At 41.6% G+C, this 25,321-nt stretch overlaps 1 protein-coding gene across 1 annotated transcript in view; it reads right to left on the minus strand.

Annotated features, from left to right (window-relative positions):
- Window positions 1–916: 916 nt before the first annotated feature.
- Window positions 917–25,321, minus strand: part of tctn2 (tectonic family member 2) — a 57,865-nt gene continuing 33,460 nt past the window's right edge. The window contains exons 6-18 of the mRNA XM_060907413.1: window positions 24,899–25,098; window positions 24,672–24,792; window positions 24,442–24,580; window positions 24,141–24,215; window positions 23,899–24,024; window positions 22,723–22,797; window positions 22,554–22,643; window positions 18,856–18,973; window positions 14,248–14,351; window positions 12,889–13,030; window positions 12,646–12,789; window positions 2,465–2,553; window positions 917–1,879 (exon numbers count right to left, since the gene is read on the minus strand). Coding sequence (XP_060763396.1) covers window positions 1,758–1,879; window positions 2,465–2,553; window positions 12,646–12,789; window positions 12,889–13,030; window positions 14,248–14,351; window positions 18,856–18,973; window positions 22,554–22,643; window positions 22,723–22,797; window positions 23,899–24,024; window positions 24,141–24,215; window positions 24,442–24,580; window positions 24,672–24,792; window positions 24,899–25,098 — 1,545 coding nt within the window. The 3' untranslated portion in view covers window positions 917–1,757. The remainder of the gene's footprint in view (window positions 1,880–2,464; window positions 2,554–12,645; window positions 12,790–12,888; window positions 13,031–14,247; window positions 14,352–18,855; window positions 18,974–22,553; window positions 22,644–22,722; window positions 22,798–23,898; window positions 24,025–24,140; window positions 24,216–24,441; window positions 24,581–24,671; window positions 24,793–24,898; window positions 25,099–25,321) is intronic.

Below are 25,321 nucleotides of genomic sequence, written 5' to 3' on the forward strand. Positions count from 1 at the left end.
AATGTTAATGTTCATGAGTCCACCATCAGGAGAACACTGAACAACAATAGTGTGCATGGCAGGGTTGCAAAGAGAAAGCCACTGCTCTCCAAAAAGAACATTGCTGCTCGTCTGCAGTTTGCTAAAGATCACATGGGCAAGCAGAAGGCTATTGGAAACATGTTTTGTGGACAAATGAGACCAAAATAGAACTTTTTGGTTTAAATGAGAAGCGTTATGTTTGGAGAAAGGAAAACACTGCATTCCAGCATAAGAACCTTATCCCATCTGTGAAATATGGTGGTGGTAGTATCATGGTTTGGGCCTGTTTTGCTGCATCTGGGCCAGGACGGCTTGCCATCATTGATGGAACAATGAATTCTGAATTATACCAGCGAATTCTAAAGGAAAATGTCAGGACATCTGTCCATGAATTGAATCTCAAGAGAAGGTGGGTCATGCATCAAGACAACAACCCTAAGCACACAAGTTGTTCTACCAAAGAATGGTTAAAGAAGAATAAAGTTCATGTTTTGAATGGGCAAGTCAAAGTCCTGACCTTAATCCAATCAAAATGTTGTGGAAGGACCTGAAGCGAGCAGTTCATGTGAGGAAACCCACCAACATCCCAGAGTTGAAGCTGTTCTGTATGGAGGAATGGGCTAAAATTCCTCCAAGCCGGTGTGCAGGACTGATCAACAGTTACCGGAAACGTTTAGCTGCAGTTATTGCTGCACAAGGGGGTCACACCAGATACTGAAAGCAAAGGTTCACATACTTTTGCCACTCACAGATATGTAATATTGGATCATTTTCCTCAATAAATAAATGACCAAGTATAATATTTTTGTCTCCTTTGTTTAACTGGGTTCTCTTTATCTACTTTTAGGACTTGTGTGAAAATCTGATGATGTTTTAGGTCATATTTATGCAGAAATATAGAAAATTCTAAAGGGTTCACAAACTTTCAGGCACCACTGTATCTATCGCGTATCTGTCGCTAGTTTGCAGTGTACAGGGTATTTCGCACACTATTTATAACCATCACATTAAAAGTTATATGTGTTGTTTTGATGCCTGTTTGTTTCCCAAATATATACGTGTGTGTCTTAATGGGTGAATAAAAGGCATCGAGTTAAATATTATTGTAGAAAGGGGCTTTATGAAGTTCAGTCCATTTACTTGCATTGGTTTACGGGGAAGATTTGCCACATCCAATATGGCGGACACTCTGACGTATCACAGCAACGGGCCACCAGGCTCAATGCGGCGTCTGTGTTTATATGTCTATGGCTGGTGGGTTTTCAAAATAATAAATCCATATTATACTGAGCGCATTTCCAACATTAACCAATACAGAGTACCTGCGTCTTTCAGTTCTTTTAAATCAAGGCTGAATCCTTTCTTTCTTCTTTGCTGCTGCCTTTTATTCAATCAAATTTGAGGCTTTTAATTTGATTTCTTTCAGCGCGACCACAATGCATGATGGGATATATCACTTTGGTTAGTGACCATCGCTGTACACTACTTTTTGTGATGCATTGTGGGATACTTTGAGTGCACTATATAGGGTGTAAATAAGGTTTCGGACAGCACTACAAAATGGCGTCCTCACTATATAGTGCCCTATATAGTGAGTGATTTCGAACACAGGTCATGACTTAATACTGAATTAGTCTTTTTTCCCCCTCCATGAACTTTATCAGGAATCAGTCTCTCTCACACACACACACACACACACACACACACACACACACACACACACACACACACACACTCTAGAGCGAGCTATTGCTCCACGCCTGTCTGATTTGTCTCCATGGTGTTCCCAAGACAGATGCAGCGATAAAGAAGAAGACAAGGATGAGTCCTTTAGCCAGAGCCTGAGAGTACGGCTCACCTGCCAGCAAAAACACAAAATAATATTTATTCACCTAATTATACTTACTTATTAGTATAAATACCGAGGTAATTATAGGAAATTGCATGCACTGATTGGTCGAGAGATTCGGACTATTTTCCAATAATCATCTCGGCAAAATGGCGGCCAATGGCTTTGTCACCGTAAGTCAGGAAGAATTACAAATGATGAAATGAAAGAAAATGCTGTTCCTAAAAGCACTAAAGATGCTATGAAGTTTGGTCTAAAACTATTTCATTTTTAATCGACTGCAAAACAAAGGATTTTATGTGACTCGGCGTAGTTAAGTGACAAGGCCACGTGGCGACGTTATTACATTTGCATGCCGCTTTTGAAGATTGAAATAAACTTTTGAATACGATTTTTAAAAATAAATCACCTGTGTATTTATACTAAAACAATTATCCGCCTCAGGCTCAGTGAATATCGGTGAATGATAAATGAGACAACGTCGAGGTTATTATTCACCGAGCGTGAGGCGGACAATTGTTAATTAAAGAAAAGTCATATGAATGAAACCTGAAATGACACATATTTAGCGCAGTATGCCATGTGAGGTCTCACCAGTGTAATAAGGTGTGAGAGGGAAGGCAAGCTCGGGCCAGCACACGTCATTCCTGTCACAGTCAAACTCTGTGAAGTTAATGCTAAACCTGGAGTGGAGAAATAACACAAGAAGAGAACTGGAGATTATTTTTATCCCGTGTATACTATCAAGAATATTTGACAGTTGCCATTTACCTTAAACCCATCCACAAAGTCAGGAATTAAAGCAGAAAATAAATTAGACGGACAGAATGAGGAACTTCTTCCTTCAGGCCATTTGGGTTCTTAATCAGGACAATAACAGTAACAATAACAAACAATAAAGGACGACAACAGACAACTACTAGGCATCGTCACCACTTTACCCTCATCCCCTCCATCTCTTACATCCTCTTCATATAAATTCATCTAACTATAGTACAATATATATAGTGGGGCAAAAAAGTATTTATTCAGTCACCAATTGTGCAAGTTCTCCCACTTAAAAAGATGAGAGAGGCCTGTAATTTTCATCATAGGTACACTTCAACTATGAGAGACAGAATGAGAAAAAAAAATCCAGAAAATCACATTGTCTGATTTTTAAAGAATTTATTTGCAAATTATGGTGGAAAATAAGTATTTGGTCAATAACAAAAGTTCATCTCAATACTTTGTTATATACCCTTTGTTGGCAATGACAGAGGTCAAACGTTTTCTGTAAGTCTTCACAAGGTTTTCACACACTGTTGCTGGTATTTTGGCCCATTCCTCCATGCAGATCTCCTCTAGAGCAGTGATGTTTTGGGGCTGTCGCTGGGCAACACGGACTTTCAACTCCCTCCAAAGATTTTCTATGGGGTTGAGATCTGGAGACTGGCTAGGCCACTCCAGGACCTTGAAATGCTTCTTACGAAGCCACTCCTTCGTTGCCCGGGCGGTGTGTTTGGGATCATTGTCATGCTGAAAGACCCAGCCACGTTTCATCTTCAATGCCCTTGCTGATGGAAGGAGGTTTTCACTCAAAATCTCACGATACATGGCCCCATTCATTCTTTCCTTTACACGGATCAGTCATCCTGGTCCCTTTGCAGAAAAACAGCCCCAAAGCATGATGTTTCCACCCCCATGCTTCACAGTAGGTATGGTGTTCTTTGGATGCAACTCAGCATTCTTTCTCCTCCAAACACGACAAATTGAATTTTTACCAAAAAGTTCTATTTTGGTTTCATCTGACCATATGACATTCTCCCAATCCTCTTCTGGATCATCCAAATGCTCTCTAGCAAACTTCAGACGGACCTGGACATGTACTGGCTTAAGCAGGGGGACACGTCTGGCGCTGCAGGATTTGAGTCCCTGGTGGCGTAGTGTGTTACTGATGGTAGCCTTTGTTACTTTGGTCCCAGCTCTCTGCAGGTCATTCACTAGGTCCCCCCGTGTGGTTCTAGGATTTTTGCTCACTGTTCTTGTGATCATTTTGACCCCACGGGGTGAGATCTTGCGTGGAGCCCCAGATCGAGGGAGATTATTAGTGGTCTTGTATGTCTTCCATTTTCTAATAATTGCTCCCACAGTTGATTTCTTCACACCAAGCTGCTTACCTATTTCAGATTCAGTCTTCCCAGCTTGGTGCAGGTCTACAATTTTGTTTCTGGTGTCCTTTGACAGCTCTTTGGTCTTGGCCATAGTGCAGTTTGGAGTGTGACTTTTCGCTACGTTCACACTGCAAGGCTTAATGCTCAATTCCGATTTTTTTGTGAAATCCGATTTTTTTGTGAGGTCGTTCACATTAACAAATATATGCGACTTGTATGTGATCCTCAGTATGAACGAAAAGCGACCTAAAAGTGTTCCGCATGCGCATTGCAGGATACGACGACGTCACACGCAGTGAGCATGGCCAGTGTTTACGGAAGTAAAACCGCCCGGTTGCGGTATGACCCATCCAATCTAGCTTGAATAGCTGCATCCCCCCAAATGGAAATCAGCTCCCTAACCTCTGCGTCCTTCCATTGAGAAGATTCAGAACCTTCACAGCCCGAAGCGTCCCTCGCATTGATGTCATGCGCAGGGGCGCAGATACGTTTTTTGAACTGGGGGGGACAAAGCTGCCAGCAAACCAACCCCAACCCCGATATGCCTGTCAAACTTGTTGTTAGTAACCATAGCAACCAAGCTCGAGCTCGCAACCTGTGCAGTCTGCGCAGCTCAACCAACCGAATATCAGTCTTTCTTTTGTTTTATGTGATTTGTTGCAACTATGTATACACTGCTGTGCACCTCAATAAACCGAATGGTAATTAGTCTTTTGATTTTTCCGTGAGGTTTGCCTTATGCAAAGAAAGACAGCATAGACGTTTTTTCCTCCCTATAAGTGGGGGGGACCGAGCGAGGTGAATTTAAATCTGGGTGGGACGAGTCCCACCCTCTATCTGCGCCCGTGATTATGCGCCATGTTGTTGTAACTTTTTTTGAGAGACCCGCCGCCTACAGCGCAGAATAGTGACGTTTGTGGCTTGTTGATGACGTGCAAGTCGGATGAATGCGACCTGGCGGTTCAGACTGAAGTCGCATATGAAAAGAGCGGATAGGGATCGGAATTAGCACCACATATCCAAACGGCCTGGGTCGGATTTGAAAAAATCGGATCTGTGTCGTTCATATTGTCAATAAAAGATCGGATACAGGTCACATATGGGCGAAAAGATCGGATTTGAGTCACTTCAGCCTGCAGTGTGAACGTAGCCCTTGAGGTTGTGGACAGGTGTCTTTTATACTGATAACGAGTTCAAACAGGTGCCATTAATACAGGTAACAAGTGGAGGACAGAGGAACCTCTTAAAGAAGTAGTTACAGGTCTGTGAGAGCCAGAAATCTTGCTTGTTTGTAGGTGACCAAATACTTATTTTACAGAGGAATTTACCAATTAATTCATTAAAAATCCTACAATGCGATTTCCTGGATTCTTTCCCCCCATTCTGTCTCTCATAGTTGAAGTGTACCTATGATGAAAATTACAGGCCTCTCTCATCTTTTTAAGTGGGAGAACTTGCACAATTGGTGGCTGACTAAATACTTTTTTGCCCCACTGTACAGTACATTTGTATAGCAATTACACATCTTTGTGCAACCTAATTATAGTGCAATGTACATTTCAACATATTCATTACAGTGCAGTATATTTATACTTATTCTATCCACGTTCACTGGATATGAGCAATCACGTGCTTGGATTGGCTACTACTAGGCTATCAGCTCATATACCGAGAGTAGAGAAAAACAAAATGCCGGAGCGTGTTCCTGAACCAATCGAGGACAAAATAAAAACTCTACTCAAAAACAAAACCCCCAAAAATAAAGCAACAAAATATGGAATGAAAGTATTTGATGGTGAGAACATGTCTTTACTTTTCAATAATTATAGCATTTTTCACAAAGTGCTCCTGTCATTTCGCCGGTTTGTTTACATTCTAAGCGGAAATGATTTTGTTGAACGTTTTTTATGAAGCTTTTATTTATCGAATTTGCAAAAAATAAATCTCAAAATCCAGTGAATTTGGATAGGATAAAACAGTTATTCCACTCAATATCGTCATACATGGCTTATAGCCGACTTGGTGCTACGCATCTCTGCGGCTATCAGCTCATGTACGACTCCATTTCGTGGAATAACTTAATTATTTTTTTCGCGGTCCGGTTTCCATCAAATCCTGTGCTCTGATTGGCTGACGAGCGGGTCCCCAGTTATGGACTTCTGGTGACTTGCTCGTTCACAACAACAAACATCGTAGCAATTTTTGTCAACATTTATTTTCGCATTTCTCAGGAGAATAGCATTAATTTTACATCATGGATAGCGATAATGACAGTGTTCACAGCGAAAGCGAGTTTTACTACCCTGAGGAAGAAGAAATAAAAGAAAACATTTCAGGAGAAAGCTAAAAACCTGTAACTGTTGCTAATGCCGAGCAAAAACATGGTTGAATCCTGAATGACTCAATTTTGTATAAATAGGGGACTACATAGGCGGCAAAATGTAGTTTTTTTTCCTGCCATGGAAGTGCACTTGTATACCGAGGAGGAAGCCATTTGCATTACAGCCGTGAATGAGGATTCAAAATGGCGGCTCGTCTCTGTGTTCCCTTTCGGGCGCTCTCGTTTTCTGTTAGAATTTGGTAAAGAAAAAAGTAAATGTATTATTTACCAGCTTAAGGTCGGTCCGTATGGTGAAATACCGTGACCTTGGCCTTGAATACTGACCTCGGCCCAGAGGGCCTCGGTCAGTACTTTCAAGACCTCGGTCACGGTATTTCACGATACAGACTTCCCAGCTGGTAAATAACATATTTATTCTGTACATTGCATATTCTACAGTGTATATTGTGTATATTTTGCAGAGCACTCCATCTCCACATTCTTTATTTTTTTTATCCTTTTTTAAATTAGATTTATTTTACTCCCTCTCCTTTTTTACCACTCCCCCCAAACTATCCTCATGACCTACGCAGCACTGCAATAAGCATTTCACTGCATGTTATACTCTGTATGATTGTGTATGTGACAAATAAAATTTGAAATTTCAGATTAGATTAGAGATAGATTAGATAAAACTTTATTGATCCCTTTGGGAGGGTTCCCTCAGGGAAATTAAGATTCCAGCAGCATCATTACAGATAAACAGAGAAAAGAAATAGAGAAAACTTCTAGATAAATTAAAATAAATTAAGTATTTACATATACAAATATAAAGAGAATAAGATATGGGGAAGAGAGGAAGGGGGGATGGAGGGGGGGAAAAGGGGGGGAGAAGGGGGGGCGGCGGCAGGAGAGATATTGCACTTTATATTGCACATTGTCCGGTATTGCTTATTGTTAGGCTAGGCTACTGCTCCTTCCCATCTTCTGTCCTCTTGTTACCCCTCCTCCCCGCCAGAGAGGAGTTGTACAGTCTGATGGCGTGAGGGACAAAGATGTCACATAAGAACTAAATACTGTAACAATGGAGTCGTTAATACTGTAACGACTCCAGAGTTGATTATTTTATTACAAGCGCACTTCCTGGAATGATTCGTTCTGCTTCTACCATGCAAACCTACATATTTATCATTGTTAGATTTTTTTTTTTAACGTAACAGTTATAAACATTCATCGCTCTCTTTTTTTCATTCAAAATCCTGGACACGAGGTGCAAAATTTTACCAGTAATTTTTTTCTTTCCCTGATTTTCTCCCTAATTTAATCCTGGCTAATTCCCTCCCACCAGACAGCTACTAATCAGGGAGGGATGGCGAAGGCTATCACTTGCTTCCTCTGAGGCATGCGAATTCAGCCGACTGCATCTCTTCGAACTGCTGCTTATACAACACCAGGGACGGCGTAACACACTCGGAGGAAACTGCTATCCGCCAAACTCTGCATACATGAGCTCACAGACGCCCATGATTGGCTAGTGCCACTTGTTCCACCCAAAAAAAAAAAAGTTTCTTACCTCTGACACTGGAGACTCCTTCCATTAGTATTAAATAAACATTTTTCTTTGTCATACAAAGTACCATACACATCTGTGGCAGTGGGGACGTGGCCAAGCATCGGTTTGTGAATGGAGGGCAGCGTCAGGGAAGGTGACTGGCAAAGTCAGTACACCCGTTGTCAGTTAACGTTGTGTGTGTTGTGGTGAAGATGGAAGGTAGAAAAGGAGGAAGAGAGCGACGTGAGGGGGCTCTCCCGACCAGAACGTGCGCATGTGTGGGAGTTTAACCAAGCTGAAAAGCAGTCGGAAAAACTGAAAATAAAACCTGTGCTGACACCATTTCCCACCTAGTCTGGTTAACACCAGATCATATCACAAGTGAAATATGGTTTGGAATCCGCCTATTGAATTTCTCGTAGGGGAGGTGTGGTTTACGATTGTCAACGGCCGTTTATTGGACGTTGCGAATGTCTATCATTTGGCGTATACGTAGCCCATGGCCAATCATGACAGTTGTACCCGGTGACTTAGTTAGAGCGACGAAGAAGACGAAGAGGCGAAGAAGAGAAGAGAAGGCAAAACAAACTTTCGCTCTAAACTATTCAGAACAGTGTCTAAAGCTTGATCAAAAGTTTGGTTCGTATTGCTCGCCGCCATGTTAAAGGTGATCCGTAAACAGTCCCAAATAAAGTAGTACGCGTCACCGTCTTTCCACCCCTCCCCACTCTCTGATTGGCTCCCTAACTCAGGCGAGCCTTTAGACCAGGGGTCTTCAATCCTATCCACAAAGGGCCAGTGTGGCTGCAGGCTTTCATTCCAACCAAGCAGGAGCTACACCTGATTTCACTTGTTTAATCATTTCACCCTCGTCTCCAGTCAACAATCAAGTGAGCCTCCAATTTGGCTGTAATGAAAGCCTGCAGCTACACCGGCCCTTTGCGGATAGGATTGAAGACCCCTGCTTTAGACCATAGTTTCCATGCTGTCTTTTCAGATCAGAACGATTGTGCAAAGCAGCATGGGATTTTCCAGGCTATTTCCCACCTGCTGTGCTTCAGTATTCCACCCACATCAGGGAAATAGTGTCAACACAGGCTTTATTTTCAGTTTTTCCTATTGCTTTTCAGCTTGGTTAAACTCACACACACGTTCTGGTCAGGAGAGCCCCCTCTCATCACCCTCTCCCTCCTTTTCTACCTTCCGTCTTTACTGCAATACACACACACACACACACACACACACACACACAATGTTAATTAACAACAGGTGTACTGACTTTGCCAGTCACCTTCCCTGACGCCACCCTCCATTCACAAACCGACGCTTGGCCACGCCCCCACTGCCACATCATCAACCTGCACTGTTACTATAGAAACAATAACATATTAGAACAAGTGTTTTAATACTAATACAGTTACAGGAAATTAATCAACACCTTCTGACCTACCAGCATTAGGAATTCAATAGCACCATGGTTTTAACAAGAGTGCTCTGTGAGCACAATATCCCCCACTGGCAACTCTGCCATGACTCTGGTAAAATGCGACTGAATTTAACAAAATTGCAATATGCGTACTGCCGACATAGAACAAAGAATCCTGTCAAGTTTCATGAAATTCCTCCAAAAATTGTGAGAGGAGTTGATTTCAGAATGTGAGTACCCTTCCCGGGATGGATGGACGGACAAACGGAAATCGCCACGACATAACCCCTCTTCAGGTCTTTCGGCCAGCGGGGGATAAAAAAAATTGTGAGGGAAGTTGATTTCAGAAAGCAAGCGCACCTTGATGAAATTGCCAAAAGTACAAGTTTGTTAATAATCAAGGGCATAACTCTGGTAAAATTTGCCCAAATTAAATGAAATTTCAATATGTGTATAACTGTCATATAACAAAGCCTTTTACCAAGTTTGGTGAAATTCCTCCACAAATTGTGAGAGGAGTTGATTTCAGAAGAACGTACACCCTCATGAAATTGTCAAAGTACAAGTTATTTAATCAAGGGTCAAAACTCTGGGAAAATTTTCACAAATTAAATTAAAATTGCAATATGCATATTACCGTCATATAACAAGGCCTTTTACCAAGCTTCGAGAAATTCGTCCAAAAATTGTGAGAGGAGTTGATGTCAGAACGCAAGCACACCTTCATGAAATTGTGAAAGTACAAAGTTGTTAATCAAGGGCTGTAACTCTGGTAAAATGCGACTGAATTGAACAAAATTACAATATGCGTACTACTGACATAACAAAGCCTTTTGCCAAATTTCGTGAAATTCCTCCAAAAATTGTGAGGAGTTGATTTCAGAAGGAAAAACACACTCTCATGAAATTGTCAAAGTATAATTTTGTTTATCAAGGGCTGTAACTCTGGTAAAATGTGACAGAATTTAACGAAATTGCAATGTATGTATTTCCGACATATAACAAATAATTCTACCAAGTTTTGTGAAATTTCTCCAAAAATTGTGAGAGGAGTTGATTTCAGAAGGTGAGCACCCTTCCCGGGACAGACGGACATTGCCACGACATAATCCCCCTTTCGGGCCTTTCGGCCAACGGGGGATTAAAAATAAATAAATAAATAAGTTATTTGTATGATTATGTAAGACGGCTTTCGAGAACTTGGAGCGTCTGGATTAGGTTTGAAACTTCAGGAAGGGAGGAAGTCTGACTCAGCAGGGCTGCGAGGAGCTATGTGCAGGAGTGTGCGGTGAAGTAATTACAGTGATCAGGTTCCAAGAAAAAGTATAATTCAGTAATCGAGAAACGTTCCACAGATGCTATACAAAAAGTCTCAGACAGACAAAGGCAGAGAGCTAATCCAAAGACAACGAAAAGCAACCAGTCCCAAGGTAATCAAATCAATCTCAGAACCTACACAATGAGTGGGAGAGATTTAAACAGACCAGAAGATGGGTTTGAAACAAAAGGGAGCTGCAGTGTGATGCCTTGCTGCCTATGGTTCTCATCAGGGACTGAGAATTCTTTTTTAAAATAGTGCTTTTCCACCAGACAATACATCTCACCTCAGGAAATTACCCATGATCCTGCATTTTAGCACTATAACAAAGTGCTAAACGTACAGTGGTGTTTGAAAGTTTGTGAACCCTTTAGAATTTTCTATATTTTTGCACAAATATGACCTGAAACATCATCAAATTTTCACACAAGTCCTAAAAGTAGATAAAGAGAACCCAGTTAAACAAATGAGACAAAAATATTATACTTGGTCATTTATTTATTTATTGAGGAAAATGATCCAATATTACATATCTGGGAGTGGCAAAAGTATGTGAACCTTTGCTTTCAGTATCTGGTGTGACCCCCTTGTGCAGCAATAACTGCAACTAAATGTTTACGGTAAAGGTTGATCAGTCCTGCACACCGGCTTGGAGGAATGTGGTTTCCTCACATGAACTGCTCACTTCAGGTCCTTCCACAACATTTCCATTGGATTAAGGTCAGGACTTTGACTTGGCCATTCCAAAACATTCACTTTATTCTTCTTTAACCATTCTTTGGTAGAAATGACGTGTGCGCTTAGGGTCGTTGTCTTGCTGCATGACCCACCTTCTCTTGAGATTCAGTTCATGGACAGATGTCCTGACATTTTCCTTTAGAATTCGCTAGTATAATTCAGAATTCATTGTTCCATCAATGATGGCAAGCCGTCCTGGCCCAGATGCAGCAAAAGAGGCCCAAACCATGATACTACCACCACGTTTCACAGAAGGGATAAGCTTCTTATGCTGGAATGCAGTGTTTTCCTTTCTCCAAACATAACGCTTCTCATTTAAACCAAAAAGTTCTATTTTGGTCTCATCCATCCACAAAACATTTTTCCAATAGCCTTCTGGCTTGTCCACATGATCTTTAGCAAACTGCAGGCGAGCAGCAATGGGGTTTTTTTTGGAGAGCAGTGGCTTTCTCCTTGCAACCCTGCCATGCACACCACTGCTGTTCAGTGTTCTCCTGATGGTGGACTTATAAAACATTAACATTAGCCAATGTGAGAGAGGCCTTCAGTTGCTTAGAAGTTACCCTGGGGTCTTTTGTGACCTCGCCGACTATTACACGCCTTGCTCTTGGAGTGATCTTTGTTGGTCGACCACTCCTGGGGAGGGTAACAATGGTCTTGAATTTCCTCCATTTGTACACAATATGTCCGACTGTGGATTGGTGGAGTCCAAACTCTTTAGAGATAGTTTTGTAACCTTTTCCAGCCTGATAAGCATCAACAACGCTTTTTCTGAGGTCCTCAGAAATCTCCTTTCTTCGTGCCATGATACACTTCCATAAACATGTGTTGTGAAGATCAGACTTTGATAGATCCCTGTTCTTTAAATAAAACAGGGTGCCCACTCACACCTGATTGTCATCCCATTGATTGAAAACACCTGACTTTAATTTCACCTTCAAATTAACTGCTAATCCTAGAGGTTCACATACTTTTGCCACTCACAGATATGTAATATTGGATCATTTTCCTCAAAAAATAAATGACCAAGTATAATATTTTTGTCTCATTTGTTTAACTGGGTTCTCTTTATCTACTTTTAGGACTTGTGTGAAAATCTGATGTTGTTTTAGGTCATATTTATGCAGAAGTATAGAAAATTCTAAAGGGTTCACAAACTTTCAAGCACCACTGTAGTTACCCTTCTAGTCCATACACCACGCAAGCCAAGATGGGATATATCTGGCTGGTCAGAGTCACGGTGGAACCTGTGAATGTTTCTGATTCACCTGGACATGGGGGATTGTGTGCTGATACGAGCCTCGGTAAAGGTCACAGAAGAGGTCACAGGGAAAGTCTGGGTCAGGTCTGGGGTCACACAGACGGTTCCCTGACCTGGATCACACTCTAAACGCCATGTAGACTCCTTAAAACTAAAAGAAGAAGAAACCAGATTCACTGGATTCAGCTTAAACATAGCAGTGAAACACGAAAAAGATTTTTTGGGGTTATTTTTTTAAGTATTGACCTACTTTATCTCCACAGCCTGGATCATTTTTTGTGGTACCCCACCTATGGTTCCCATGACGACACTTCTGATGTGAATATGGAGGTGAGCTGGAACGCCAGTGCACACACCCCTGGAGCCCCCTGCTGTCTGATTAGACTTCTGTACTACGTTTTCAAGAAATGGCAGACATTTTATATAACACTTTTCAAATAGTTAAACATTTTACTGACAGGTTCATGCATACATACCTTGATTTTAGGTCAAACGCTATAAAAACATGACTTTTGTAATTATATTGAACATGTAACTGAGAAGTGTTCATGTGTCATAAGATCTAAGAGCTAAATCACTTTCCAATATGCAAATACAAGCCACAAGTCAATTTTACTGAACCTACGATTGCCAAATGTTTAGTTACCAACATTTAATAGAGATTTTTTCGCCCCCGAACCATAGCAGTATTGAACAAATATAAAATACAATAGAAAAAGAAACATTTTAAATCTTTCACTAATATGTTTCTTAGCAATTAATTCACAATTTAAATTAATACTAATGTGTATATATAATTGATATAACTGTTTATTCTGTCCACGTTCACTGGATATGAGCAATCGCGCGCTCTTACTGGCTACTCTACTACTAGGATATCAGCTCATATACAGAGAGTAGAGAAAAACAAAATGGCAGTGTGTGTTGCTGAACCAATCAAGGATGAAATAAAAATTCTACTCGAAAACAAAACCTCAAATTGTTCAAGTATTTAAAAGAAACAGAACTAGCTAAAACAATATAGTCCCCCCTAATATCCCCTGTTCCACACTCCAGCCCAGTTGGTGGCAGTAATGCATCTTTAAGTTGGTTTGCCAACTGCCAAAGAAACAAAAAAAACCTAAAGAACACCCCCCACCAAAAAAAAATAAATAAAAGCACCCAAAAAAAAAGTGGAATGAAAGTATTTGATAGTAGGAACGTGTTATTTTATTTTTCAAGAATTACTATAGCATTTTTTTCACAAATTGCTACTGTCATTTCACCGGTTTGTTTACAAGCGGAAATTATTTTCTTGGACGTTTTCTACAAAGTTTTTATTTCTCAAATTTGCAAAAAAATAAATAAATAAAATAACAAAAATGCTCCGTTTCTCAAAATCCAGTGAATGTGGATAGAATAAAACAGTTATTCCACTCAATCTCGTCGTCCATGGCTTATAGCCGACGAGGCGCGTGCACTACTTGATTTTATGGAATAACTGTTAACTAGCTCACAGTAAAAATGATGTTTTAGATGCACGTCATTAGAAATCCAAATATTCTTCAAAGCCATTAGAGCATTTTCTCACAATAAATTGTAACAATCATCAGGTTGTACAGATACTCACTAGTGATATGGGTCCAGTTGGTCAGTGTGGAGAAATCTGGTTTGCCTGTTCTGGAAACCAACATAGCAGGGACTAGAGCAGCCAAAGTGGAGCGAACACTTTCTCTGAAATAAGAAACAAGGTCAAGGCACAATGCTGTAATCCAGGGGTTTTCAAAGTGTGGGAGAGTCAGCCCCCCCCTCAGAGAGCAAATAAACAACAGCGCCCCCCTTACAATTTTTGTTGTTCCTATACTTAATGTTCCATTCGTATTTAAAAAAATGGTTGTTGTACACATTTTTATTTTTTTCTTTTACACATTTTAAACATCTGTGCTTTTTTTTAACATCTTGTTTTACACATTTTAAACATCTCATAGCATCGTTAGCTAGCACCTCTTGGCAGACAACACACTGTGGCAGTGGAGCATCTTCAGATCCAGTCCATGAAAATCCAAACTTTAAATAATCGTGGTCATACTTCCTTCTTTTTTTGCTTGGCCCAGACTCTGTCTCCTCACTCACTGTAGCTTTAGGTACTAAAAATCGATCCATTTTGTCTCTGGCAAAGGCTAGCTGAAGTTCGTTAAATGTCCACAATAGTAACTTATTCTGGTTTATTTTTCCTCACGTTGCGCCCCCCCGAAGAACTCTGGTGCCCCCTAGGGGAGGCGCACCCCACACTTTGAAAAGCCCTGCTGTAATATATTATTAGCATGTCAAAGCAGACTAAAATGAGTATAGCGCAGTGGCGGCTGGTGGTCTTTGAAATAAAGGAAGCTCAGTTTTAGGTCTACGTAATACAATTTTTCAATTATTTGTTATTTGTCAATTTGTTGTTACTTATATATGCGAATTCTGCCGTGTTCTACTCCGACTCTACCACATTAACTTAATTGTGCACATGATTTTAAGTGTTCCTTGCTTTTCTCATGCCTTTTATATGCCCTGTCAAAGTTGGCCAAATGTCCAAAACCCAGTTTTGACCAAATAATCCATCCCTGGGATCATCTCATTAAGAGACGAGGCCAACAGGACATACTTGTGGTCAAAGCACTCCCAGTTAACCAGTTTACTTTATCATACGGTACCAAGACAGCTGAAATGAGTGATCGTGTCTCCCTGACTTCTGAATTTAAATCAATCTTGGGCATTGATCTGCCCTGTTTAATTTAATCCTTTCCTCGTAAGGAAGAGCATCAAAATCAAGTCTTCTCCAAAAATCAGGTCGACAACATTAGCAATGTTTGCCATTTCGCACAGCTAACAGCTACCTAGCTAGCTAGATTTCCCCTCTATTGCCTGGCTTAAAATAAACAGCCTTGACTGAATTGAAACGAAAGCAAGGTCACAAACTCTATATTTACAATTTTATTTACAGTATGTACACAAATGGAAATAGGAACCATATATTGGTAGGAAAAGAATGAGAATGAGCAGTAGCCAGTCTCGTGACTTCAGTTGCCAACACATTGCCTGGACTGAGCTTGAATCCCTCCGATTGATGCGACGTATAATTTTAAAACGCTGTCAGTCACATGACATTCAAAAGAGATTTAGGAGTTCTTAAAATTATCATACAGAAGCCCAGCGTCCAGTCCTGCCTTACTGTCAGAGTCTCTCCATAGACTCCCAGTGAAGCCGGGTGTCCGGAAATTATGTTTTAAAAGCATATTGTCCAATAAATGTCTAGCTTTGCTGCACTAAGATCAAAGCATATCCTGTAGTGGTATTAAACTACAAAGATGCTGAGCACCAGTGGGTTTTCAATGGGTCGTGCTTCCACAGGCTTTTATGGGGGGGGGACCGTTAACAGATTATGACGACCAGCGAGAAATAACTGCTGAAAGAACTAGCCGTAAAGCTGAGCACTTTTTAGCACAAAATATCAATTCGGAATAAGAGAGTTAAGTCATGTAAATAGATATTTAACAAACATTTTCATGACATTTTACAGGAAGCTGGGCTTCCCTTGTAATCTTAGAGCAGTTGTCTCTGGTATAGTCTTTGAAACTACACGGCAATTTCTATATTTTCTATTCCATAGAGCTATTTTAAAGTCATGGTGCAGGGGGGGAAAAAACAAAACACTATTTTGTGCAGTTTTTATCAAATGTAGTCAATAATCTAAGACCTATTTCGTGTCGAGGATTCTCTTTCGTTTTGCTACAAGGATAACATTGCACTGGAAGCAGTGTTGAAGTCAAGTCACTAAACCTCGAGTCCGAGTCCAGTCTCGAGTCCTCACTGTTCAAGTCCGAGTCAAGTCCAAGTCATTCAAGAAAATTTCGAGTCAAGTCCGAGAACAAGACTCCAACCGCACCATTTGACGGTGGCTGTTGCTGCCTTTATTATGTGAAACGGTTTATGGCACGCGCACGAGAGTCCACTTGGTGCGTGCGCTGTGCGGAGCGCACCCGAGAGTCTATCTGATGCACGCGCCAAGGCATGCAGGTGTGACACTCTTGCACGAAATTAGTACAAAAATGAATGTAGATATAAATATCTTATGCCAAATTATTATGGCATGTTACAAAAAAATAAAGAAAAAATCAGAGTCCGAATGGTGGGGGTACGAGATTTTGGAATAACGGTTCCCGCAAGCCATATTTTGAAAAGAAACACGCCCGCCCTCGCCATGCTCCCACCCCCCGCGTCTCCACCCTTCCTCCCCTTTATAAAGCCTGAGAAAATCAGGCTTTATAATGGGTGTCTATTGCATTACACACCAGTGGAGAGAGCTTGGAAAAATAGCTCAAACTTTCTCATTTAAACTGTGTTTTCAGCCCCAATTTTCACTCCACACACATAATTTTCTCAAAAGTAGTAGCCACACTTGTCCTGATTCACACAATGTGTCTACCTACACGATAGGACTTGCAGTTTTTGAATGAGAAGCCTGAAAGTGAGGAGAGGACAGCCGCGCAGCCCCATAGACTGCCATTATAAACTTGGCAGAAAAGTCACTCGTTTTTAACTCGCTCTAGTGACCTCAGTTTTTACACTGCAGACAAAACAATTACATCAGTGTGTTCAGGAGAGCCTTGTGGCGCTTACTGTGAAAGAATTTTGTGAATATCTCCTTCCGTTTTCGTGTAAATCCCCGTTGTTTGGAGGGAGCGCACTGAGAAAATCCTGTGACACTCTGCTCGCAGCGCGCGGGTTGGGGGAGGGGCTGCTCGCTCTCTCACACACACACACACACACACACACACACACACACAGAGGGCTGCTCGCGGGCTTCAGTCTGATTGACGTGTCAGTATCCAATCATTTTGAGGTGGTACACCGATAGGATTGGATGGCGTTTTTCCTTTATTTTACACTGTAGACTGGATTAAAATATTTCGTTTTTGGGTCAAACCTTCTATTGTACTGCTTGCAACATGGGTGTGAGGAGCTTTTCAAGCAATATGGTAAAAAATACTCCTGAAAAAAATCTCGTACCCCACCTTTAATGCGCGAGTCTGAGTCATCAGTACTTAAGTCCAAGTCAAGTCATGGGTCCTTAAAGTGCATATCACGGGTAAATTCAGGAGCAAGATCAATATAATTCTCCTATTTTATATTAAACTTTGGTCAAATATCTGTCACATTCTGCATTCTCTGCAATTTTTTTTACCTTGCGCAATACCAGAAAAATTCAGTTGAAATCAAGCCATTTGAGGTGAATTGGTCCGCCTCTGAAAAAACTTGCCATTTGGATTTCCCGGCAAACATTGATTTTCGTGACGTCACGTGCAGGACGCCTCCCTCTGAATCCTACGTCAGCGCTGGTTTGTTTATGAGAAAACGACCTGGTGGTTTTCTGCTAATTTCTTCAACGTTATCGCGTAATTATTAAAATGGTTAATAGATGTATCGTAGGAGGGTGTAGCAACACCAATCTTGATGGGATTAGTACTCATCGTTTTCCAAAAGACCGGACAATGAGAGAGAAATGGGAGCGCTTGGTCTACACAGGCTGTGCACTGAAACCGTGCAAAGCTCCCGCAGCCTGCTGGCGCTTCCGCAGGTAACGTCACAAATCTGGCTCCAGACTCCCTTGGGATTTTTCCAGACGAGTTTTGTTATTTTATATTTTTTTCTGATGTAGACAGATGGCCTTGTGCAAAATTACCCTTCTGGATGAGTGTGTAAAGGGACATACTTTCATATTTAAAAAGAAAAAATGAAATTGGTCCAGAATATGCACTTTAAAATTAGGGTCCGAGTCCTGGACTCGAATACTAGAAGCCTGACTGGAAGTCGATCTCACCCAAAAGTCTTCGACTAAATACAAATTCCACCTTAAAACTTTGGGAGATGGGGCCTACAGGGCATTCTATAAAATGACCACCAAGTGAAGGAGGATACAACTTGCACAATGGAGGGAGGGAAAAAAAAGTCCCTGGTTGTCCAAGATGGCTGCCTGCGTAATGGTGCAGTGTTCAGCTCCACATTAAACGTTCGATCACGTTTACAGAAAGTTACACTGTCCAAAAACAAACCTTATCAAGTCTATGTTGGGTGGAATGGACCTTTCTGTTACTCTTCAGCCTCATAGCTGATCAACTACACTGAGTAGAGAGCTGTACAAATAATCACCGGACTATTCTTTGAAGGACAGGAAGTGGATTATAGCGCTCACCTGAGCTGGCTGCACTCGCTGAGATTAAGCAAACTGACAGGCATCAGACACCCAGATGTTGAGTTTATCCCATAGAGGACTGGTCTCAGGTCAGCAGAGGAGCACATGCCATCTCTCACTGTATGTAATAGAGACGTCAGAGGAGGATGAATGAGTGGCTTGGATGCCTGGGATGAGCAGATTTTGTGTCTGGAATGTTAGCTGCCCAGCAAACAAGTAGGAAAATTACTCCTAAAGCCAGTATCTCACTGGGCTGTGACAGCTTGCGACAAATTGCGAACGTCATTCGCGAGAGAGTTTCAAAAGTGTCTTGAAACATTCGCGGGGCCTCTCAATTTCCTCGCATGAGTCGCAAAGTGTCGCTCCTTCGTCGCTGAAATTTTGAACATGTTCAAAAAATTCACGCGACAAAATTTCTCTCAAAATAGCTGCAAATGCGTCGATGGTGTCGCAAAACCGTCACGAACCCTTCTCAAGTCAGTTTCCATGAGATAGGAAGTGTGAGTTCAGCCAGTATTTCATTGGGCTGTGACAGCCTGCAACTAGTTGGAGACACAGCAATTGCGATAAAATATGCGAATATAAATTCAGTGTGATTCCAAGTGAAAATTGTCGCTAATTCGCATATCTTATCGCAATTGTTGTGTCTCCAACTAGTCGCAGGCTGTCGCAGCCCAGTGAGATACTGGCTTTACTGACTAACAAAACATACAGTGGGGCAAAAAAGTATTTATTCAGTCACCAATTGTGCAAGTTCTCCCACTTAAAAAGATGAGAGAGGCCTGTAATTTTCATCATAGGTATACCTCAACTATGAGAGACAGAATGAGAAAAAAAATCCAGAAAATCAAATTGTCTGATTTTTAAAGAATTTATTTGCAAATTATGGTGGAAAATAAGTATTTGGTCAATAACAAAAGTTCATCTCAATACTTTGTTATATACCCTTTGTTGGCAATGACAGAGGTCAAACGTTTTCTGTAAGTCTTCACAAGGTTTTCACACACTGCTGCTGGTATTTTGGCCCATTCCTCCATGCAGATCTCCTCTAGAGCAGTGATGTTTTGGGGATGTCGCTGGGCAACACGGACTTTCGACTCCCTCCAAAGATTTTCTATGGGGTTGAGATCTGGAGACTGGCTAGGGCACTCCAGGACCTTGAAATGCTTCTTACGAAGCCACTGCTTCGTTGCCCGGGCGGTGTGTTTGGGATCATTGTCATGCTGAAAGACCCAGCCACGTTTCATCTTCAATGCCCTTGCTGATGGAAGGAGGTTTTCACTCAAAATCTCACGATACATGGCCCCATTCATTCTTTCCTTTACACGGATCAGTCGTCTTGGTCCCTTTGCAGAAAAACAGCCCCAAAGCATGATGTTTCCACCCCCATGCTTCACAGTAGGTATGGTGTTCTTTGGATGCAACTCAGCATTCTTTCTCCTCCAAACACGACAAGTTGAGTTTTTACCAAAAAGTTCTATTTTGGTTTCATCTGACCATATGACATTCTCCCAATCCTCTTCTGGATCATCCAAATGCTCTCTAGCAAACTTCAGACGGGCCTGGACATGTATTGGCTTAAGCAGGGGGACACGTCTGGCACTGCAGGATTTGAGTCCCTGGCGGCGTAGTGTGTTACTGATGGTAGTCTTTGTTACTTTGGTCCCAGCTCTTTGCAGGTCATTCACTAGGTCCCCCCGTGTGGTTCTGGGATTTTTGCTCACCGTTCTTGTGATCATTTTGACCCCACGGGGTGAGATCTTGCGTGGAGCCCCAGATCGAGGGAGATTATCAGTGGTCTTGTATGTCTTCCATTTTCTAATGATTGCTCCCCCAGTTGATTTCTTCACACCAAGCTGCTTACCTATTGCAGATTCAGTCTTCCCAGCCTGGTGCAGGTCTACAATTGTGTTTCTGGTGTCCTTTGACAGCTCTTTGGTCTTGGCCATAGTGGAGTTTAGAGTGTGACTGTTTGAGGTTGTGGACAGGTGTCTTTTATACAGATAACGAGTTCAAACAGGTGCCATTAATACAGGTAACGAGTGGAGGACAGAGGAGCCTCTTAAAGAAGTTGCTACAGGTCTGTGAGAGCCAGAAATCTTGCTTGTTTGTAGGTGACCAAATACTTATTTTACAGAGGAATTTACCAATTAATTCATTAAAAATCTTACAATGTGATTTCCTGGATTCTTTCCCCCCATTCTGTCTCTCATAGTTGAAGTGTACCTATGATGAAAATTACAGGCTTCTCTCATCTTTTTAAGTGGGAGAACTTGCACAATTGGTGACTGACTAAATACTTTTTTGCCCCACTGTAGCTATGTTTAAATTTAAAGTGTTTTGTGGTGGTGGGAAACACCTCAGCATTACAGCTATAGCTTGTGCTACTTGGTCCAAACACCACCATCTGAAGCATAACACAAATTGCCTAAAGCCTAGGTCACAACCGGACGTACGATTTTTTGGCCGTGCGATTTTTGGTGTTTCCCAAATCGCTGCGTTTTTTTTGTTCGTGGAGAAAGACGCACGTTGGCCATAAGTTTGTCTTGCAACCTGAAAAAAAAACGTAAGCACCCGTAGAGTTTGTTTGACATGACAAAGAACCTCTGCGGCCAGTCTACGGCTCGAAAATCAGCACGTCACACTCGCGCCCTCCGTGCGTTTCTTGCGTTTTTTGCACGTAGACCGGCCGTAGGAGCACGTACGGCCGGTTGTGACCTAGGCTTAAGGTGTGAAATAGATGATGGAAGAGCTTTTTTTTTTTAAACACTACACAGATTAATTAGTGTGCACGCTAATGAAGCGAAGCAAAATAAAACCGAGAGCCGTGCCATGATATAATTAAATAATATTGGCTGGCTTTTTTTTCATCGTATATCAGATATACTCCATTCAGCTAGCACGATACTGAATGAGTCGAAGACGAGTAGCTGAATGGAATATATCTGATATACCACAAAAAAAAAAAAAGCCAGCCAATATTATTATTATTATAATACATACACATTCCTTTCAGGTGTTCAACGCGTCCTTCTCTTTCAAAATTCTCTCAAAATCTTCCGTATTTGACGACGCAAACCTGGCGGCCATGTTCGTTTACAAATTGTCCCAGTCGCTTGGTAGCGTGGAAGTTTTACATCTCCGACGTGTGACGTCATGTTGTCTTGACAACCATGCAATATCGTAAACCATATTCAACGCTCATTCTCCATCGCGTAGAGTGACATAATACACGTAGGATAAGCGATATGCTAACAATATTACGTGCTATCGAACCAAATGAATGAAACCCGCTAGAAGGGAACAGAAGACGTTTTTATTCCATCGAGAAAGCGTCTTGTATGTATAATAATTCTACTGGTAGCACAATATGAAACCGTGTGGTTAAACATACAGTACAGACAGAAAATAAAGGCGCTAGCCAGACTTGGACTATGACGACAAAGAATTGCATCTCGTAACCGAAACTTTGGCCAAGAGTTACATCACTTTTCAACTTAGGTAACCAAAACAACACACTGGTGCTGTTACTTCTCAAAGGGAAGAAGCTAACAACAACATTTTTTTTTTTTAATTGTCAGGGCCTTCTTTATTTTATGAACAACCTTGTGTAGTTCTCAAAACCTGAAGCGAATACTGTAGATACTAGAGCTCTTCTCAGGAACAGTTTTATTTAACACTTATAATGTTAATGTTACCTCCTTGCCAGAGGTTGATTGGAGCTCTCCCTACAGCTCCGGTAGCATCATCCAAAACTCCACCAATCACCGGCCTTCCCACCTGATAACCTGAAAAACACATCAGAAGTAAGCCAGACCTATTCCTACTTTTTCCTGGGCCATTTAAAGAGCTGAGATATGGTCAGACCTGGGTTGCCCGAGTTAGGCTGAGCTGTGATATTTCCATTCACGAACACTGCAGAGTATCGGGTCGTCAGCGTCACTGAGAAAGAAGAGAAAAAAATAAAGAGAGTGTTAATTATGCACTGATAATGGAAGCAATGTATGGAATCAATTTTGTGCCAATATGTTCATACAATATTTTTGAAATATCAAACAAAAACGACAAATCAAAATACAAAAAAAAAAGTCAATTTTTTTTAGACTGGCAAACAAATTATTCGTGTAATCGTAATCGTGCAAAATATCAGTCTATTACTCTTCAGAAACCTTTTATTTTTGTTCCGCGTCTTTCTCAGTTTTGTTTGACGTAATTTATTTTGGTTGCGATTCCAGCTTTCTCGTTTGCACTCCCTGACTTTTTGCTTGCAGTTTTGGCACAAACTTCACGTGTGGGTGGGCTGTCCAGGAATGCATTCCCATTGGGTAACTTGTGTTTGACTGACAGCTACACTCAGCCATTCCCCCGGAGGCTGTTGCGGCCATTTCCTACTCGGATTCTGGCGGACTGTTTGACGAGTGACCGATCCACTGACGGTAAACAAGGATCGAGTGGACTTCAGTGGCGACTATGATATTGAATTAATTCAACAAAGTGTAAGTACAGGACAAATGTGTTGTATGTGTTGCAGTAGTACAAAATCCGAGTAGGAAATGGCCGCAACAGCCTCTGGGGGAATGGCTGAGCGTAGCTGTCAGTCAAACACAAGTTACCCAATGGGAATGCATTCCTGGACAGCCCACCCACACGTGAAGTTTGTGCCAAAACTGCAAGCATAAAGTCAGGGAGCGCAAACGAGAAAGCTGGAATCGCAACCAAAATAAATTACGTCAAACAAAACTGAGAAAGACGCGGAACAAAAATAAAAGGTTTCTGAAGAGTAATAGACTGATATTTTGCACGATTACACGAATAATTTGTTTGCCAGTCTAAAAAAATTGACCTTTTTTTTGTATTTTGATTTGTCGTTTTTGTTTGACATTTCAAAAGTATTGTATGAACATTTTGGCACAAAATTGATTCCATAGCGATGAAGGCTAGACGGTATCAAAAAACATTCTGCCTTTACTGATGTCATGTTACTCAGCATAAATACAGCTTTACATATACAAACACACACACACACACACACACAACTCTCACCTCCAGGACTGAGGGTGATGTTTCCAATACAGCGGGTCACACTGATCGCTGTAATGCCGTTCCTCTTCCACTGAAATGTATAACTTAAAGACAGAACCACATTCACACACAACTGTGTCCCAGCTGCTAAAAAAATAGACAGAGGAGAAGGAGAGTTAATACAAAAAAACAAACAAACAAGGAGCAGAGACCAGCAAACAGGACACGGTGGGTAGGGTGGAGATTTTAAATAAATAACTGACCCGGATTAGCAGGACCTGATAAGAAAAGGCTGAGATCTGTCACTACTTCATCCTCGACGACCACTGTGACCACTCCTACACATACGAAGCGTCACATGTTACAAATGAAGTTCTGAGCGCTCCATAAAAACAAACGATCTTAACAACGACAGGTTGCATTAAACTTGCATTTTTCTGCCCATCTCGAAGTATTTCTTTTCCTACTCACCAGGCTAATTAATGAGGTTTTCTAGAAATTGCTAATCCAACCTGGTTGGAATTTGAGTTCAACACTTATGACTCAGAATAATGAGAAACTCACCTCCTTGTCCATCTCTCACTGCCACGCTGAGCTCGGCTGTTGCAGCAGGGCAGGACTGCAGGGTTCTCACACACACCGCCTCAAAGTTCTGCAGGAACGCTACCGGAGCCTTCTCCAAGCACTGCCCCAGCATGGACACCTGCACACCGAGGTATGCTGAACATAAGTCTTGATAAATGGTTGGTTGAACAGCACGTGAACAGCATATAACTATATTCTGTTTGGATCACCTGTGGGATGGTGAAGTACTGGTAGTCTGTGGTGAAGATGGGCGCCCCCTGGCGGTAGCTTGTAGGAGGTACAGGTGCTGCCATCTGCTGAGTCTGGAAAGACGGAGCAGGCTTCGGAGTGCTGGAGGAATTTTCAAAAAGTGCCCACACAGCCATTGAGCAAATCAGAAACAGAGAAAACTAATTATGAGAATTAAGAGAGATTTAAAAAAAAAAAAATCACCTACACAGTAGTGCCGTCGTAAAAAAGCCCAAGGAACGGGTTGTTCTCTAAAGGAGAGGTGACGCAGAGAAAAGGGAACCAGTCAGGAGCATTTTCAGCCGACTGAGCGGAGCAGACGTAGTCAGGAACAGGAGAGATAATCCCTCCAAATGGGCCAGGGAGACACCGACCAACAAAAAGCCACAACAGCTCTGGGGCACAGTCCTATAAGAATTACATACACATTATGCTCATAGGTAACAACATATCAGTATCTTGATATTTATTCTATCCACAATCACTGGATTATGAGCAATTGCATGCTCCGATTGGCTACTCTACTACTAGGCTATCGGCTCATATACCATGAGTAGAGAAAAACAAAATGGCAGAGCGTGCTGCTGAACCAGCCGAGGGCGAAATAAAAACTCTACTCGAAAACAAAATA

The sequence above is a fragment of the Neoarius graeffei genome, chromosome 24 (genome assembly GCF_027579695.1).
Source record: "Neoarius graeffei isolate fNeoGra1 chromosome 24, fNeoGra1.pri, whole genome shotgun sequence".
In the NCBI taxonomy this organism is placed as follows: Eukaryota; Metazoa; Chordata; class Actinopteri; order Siluriformes; family Ariidae; genus Neoarius; species Neoarius graeffei.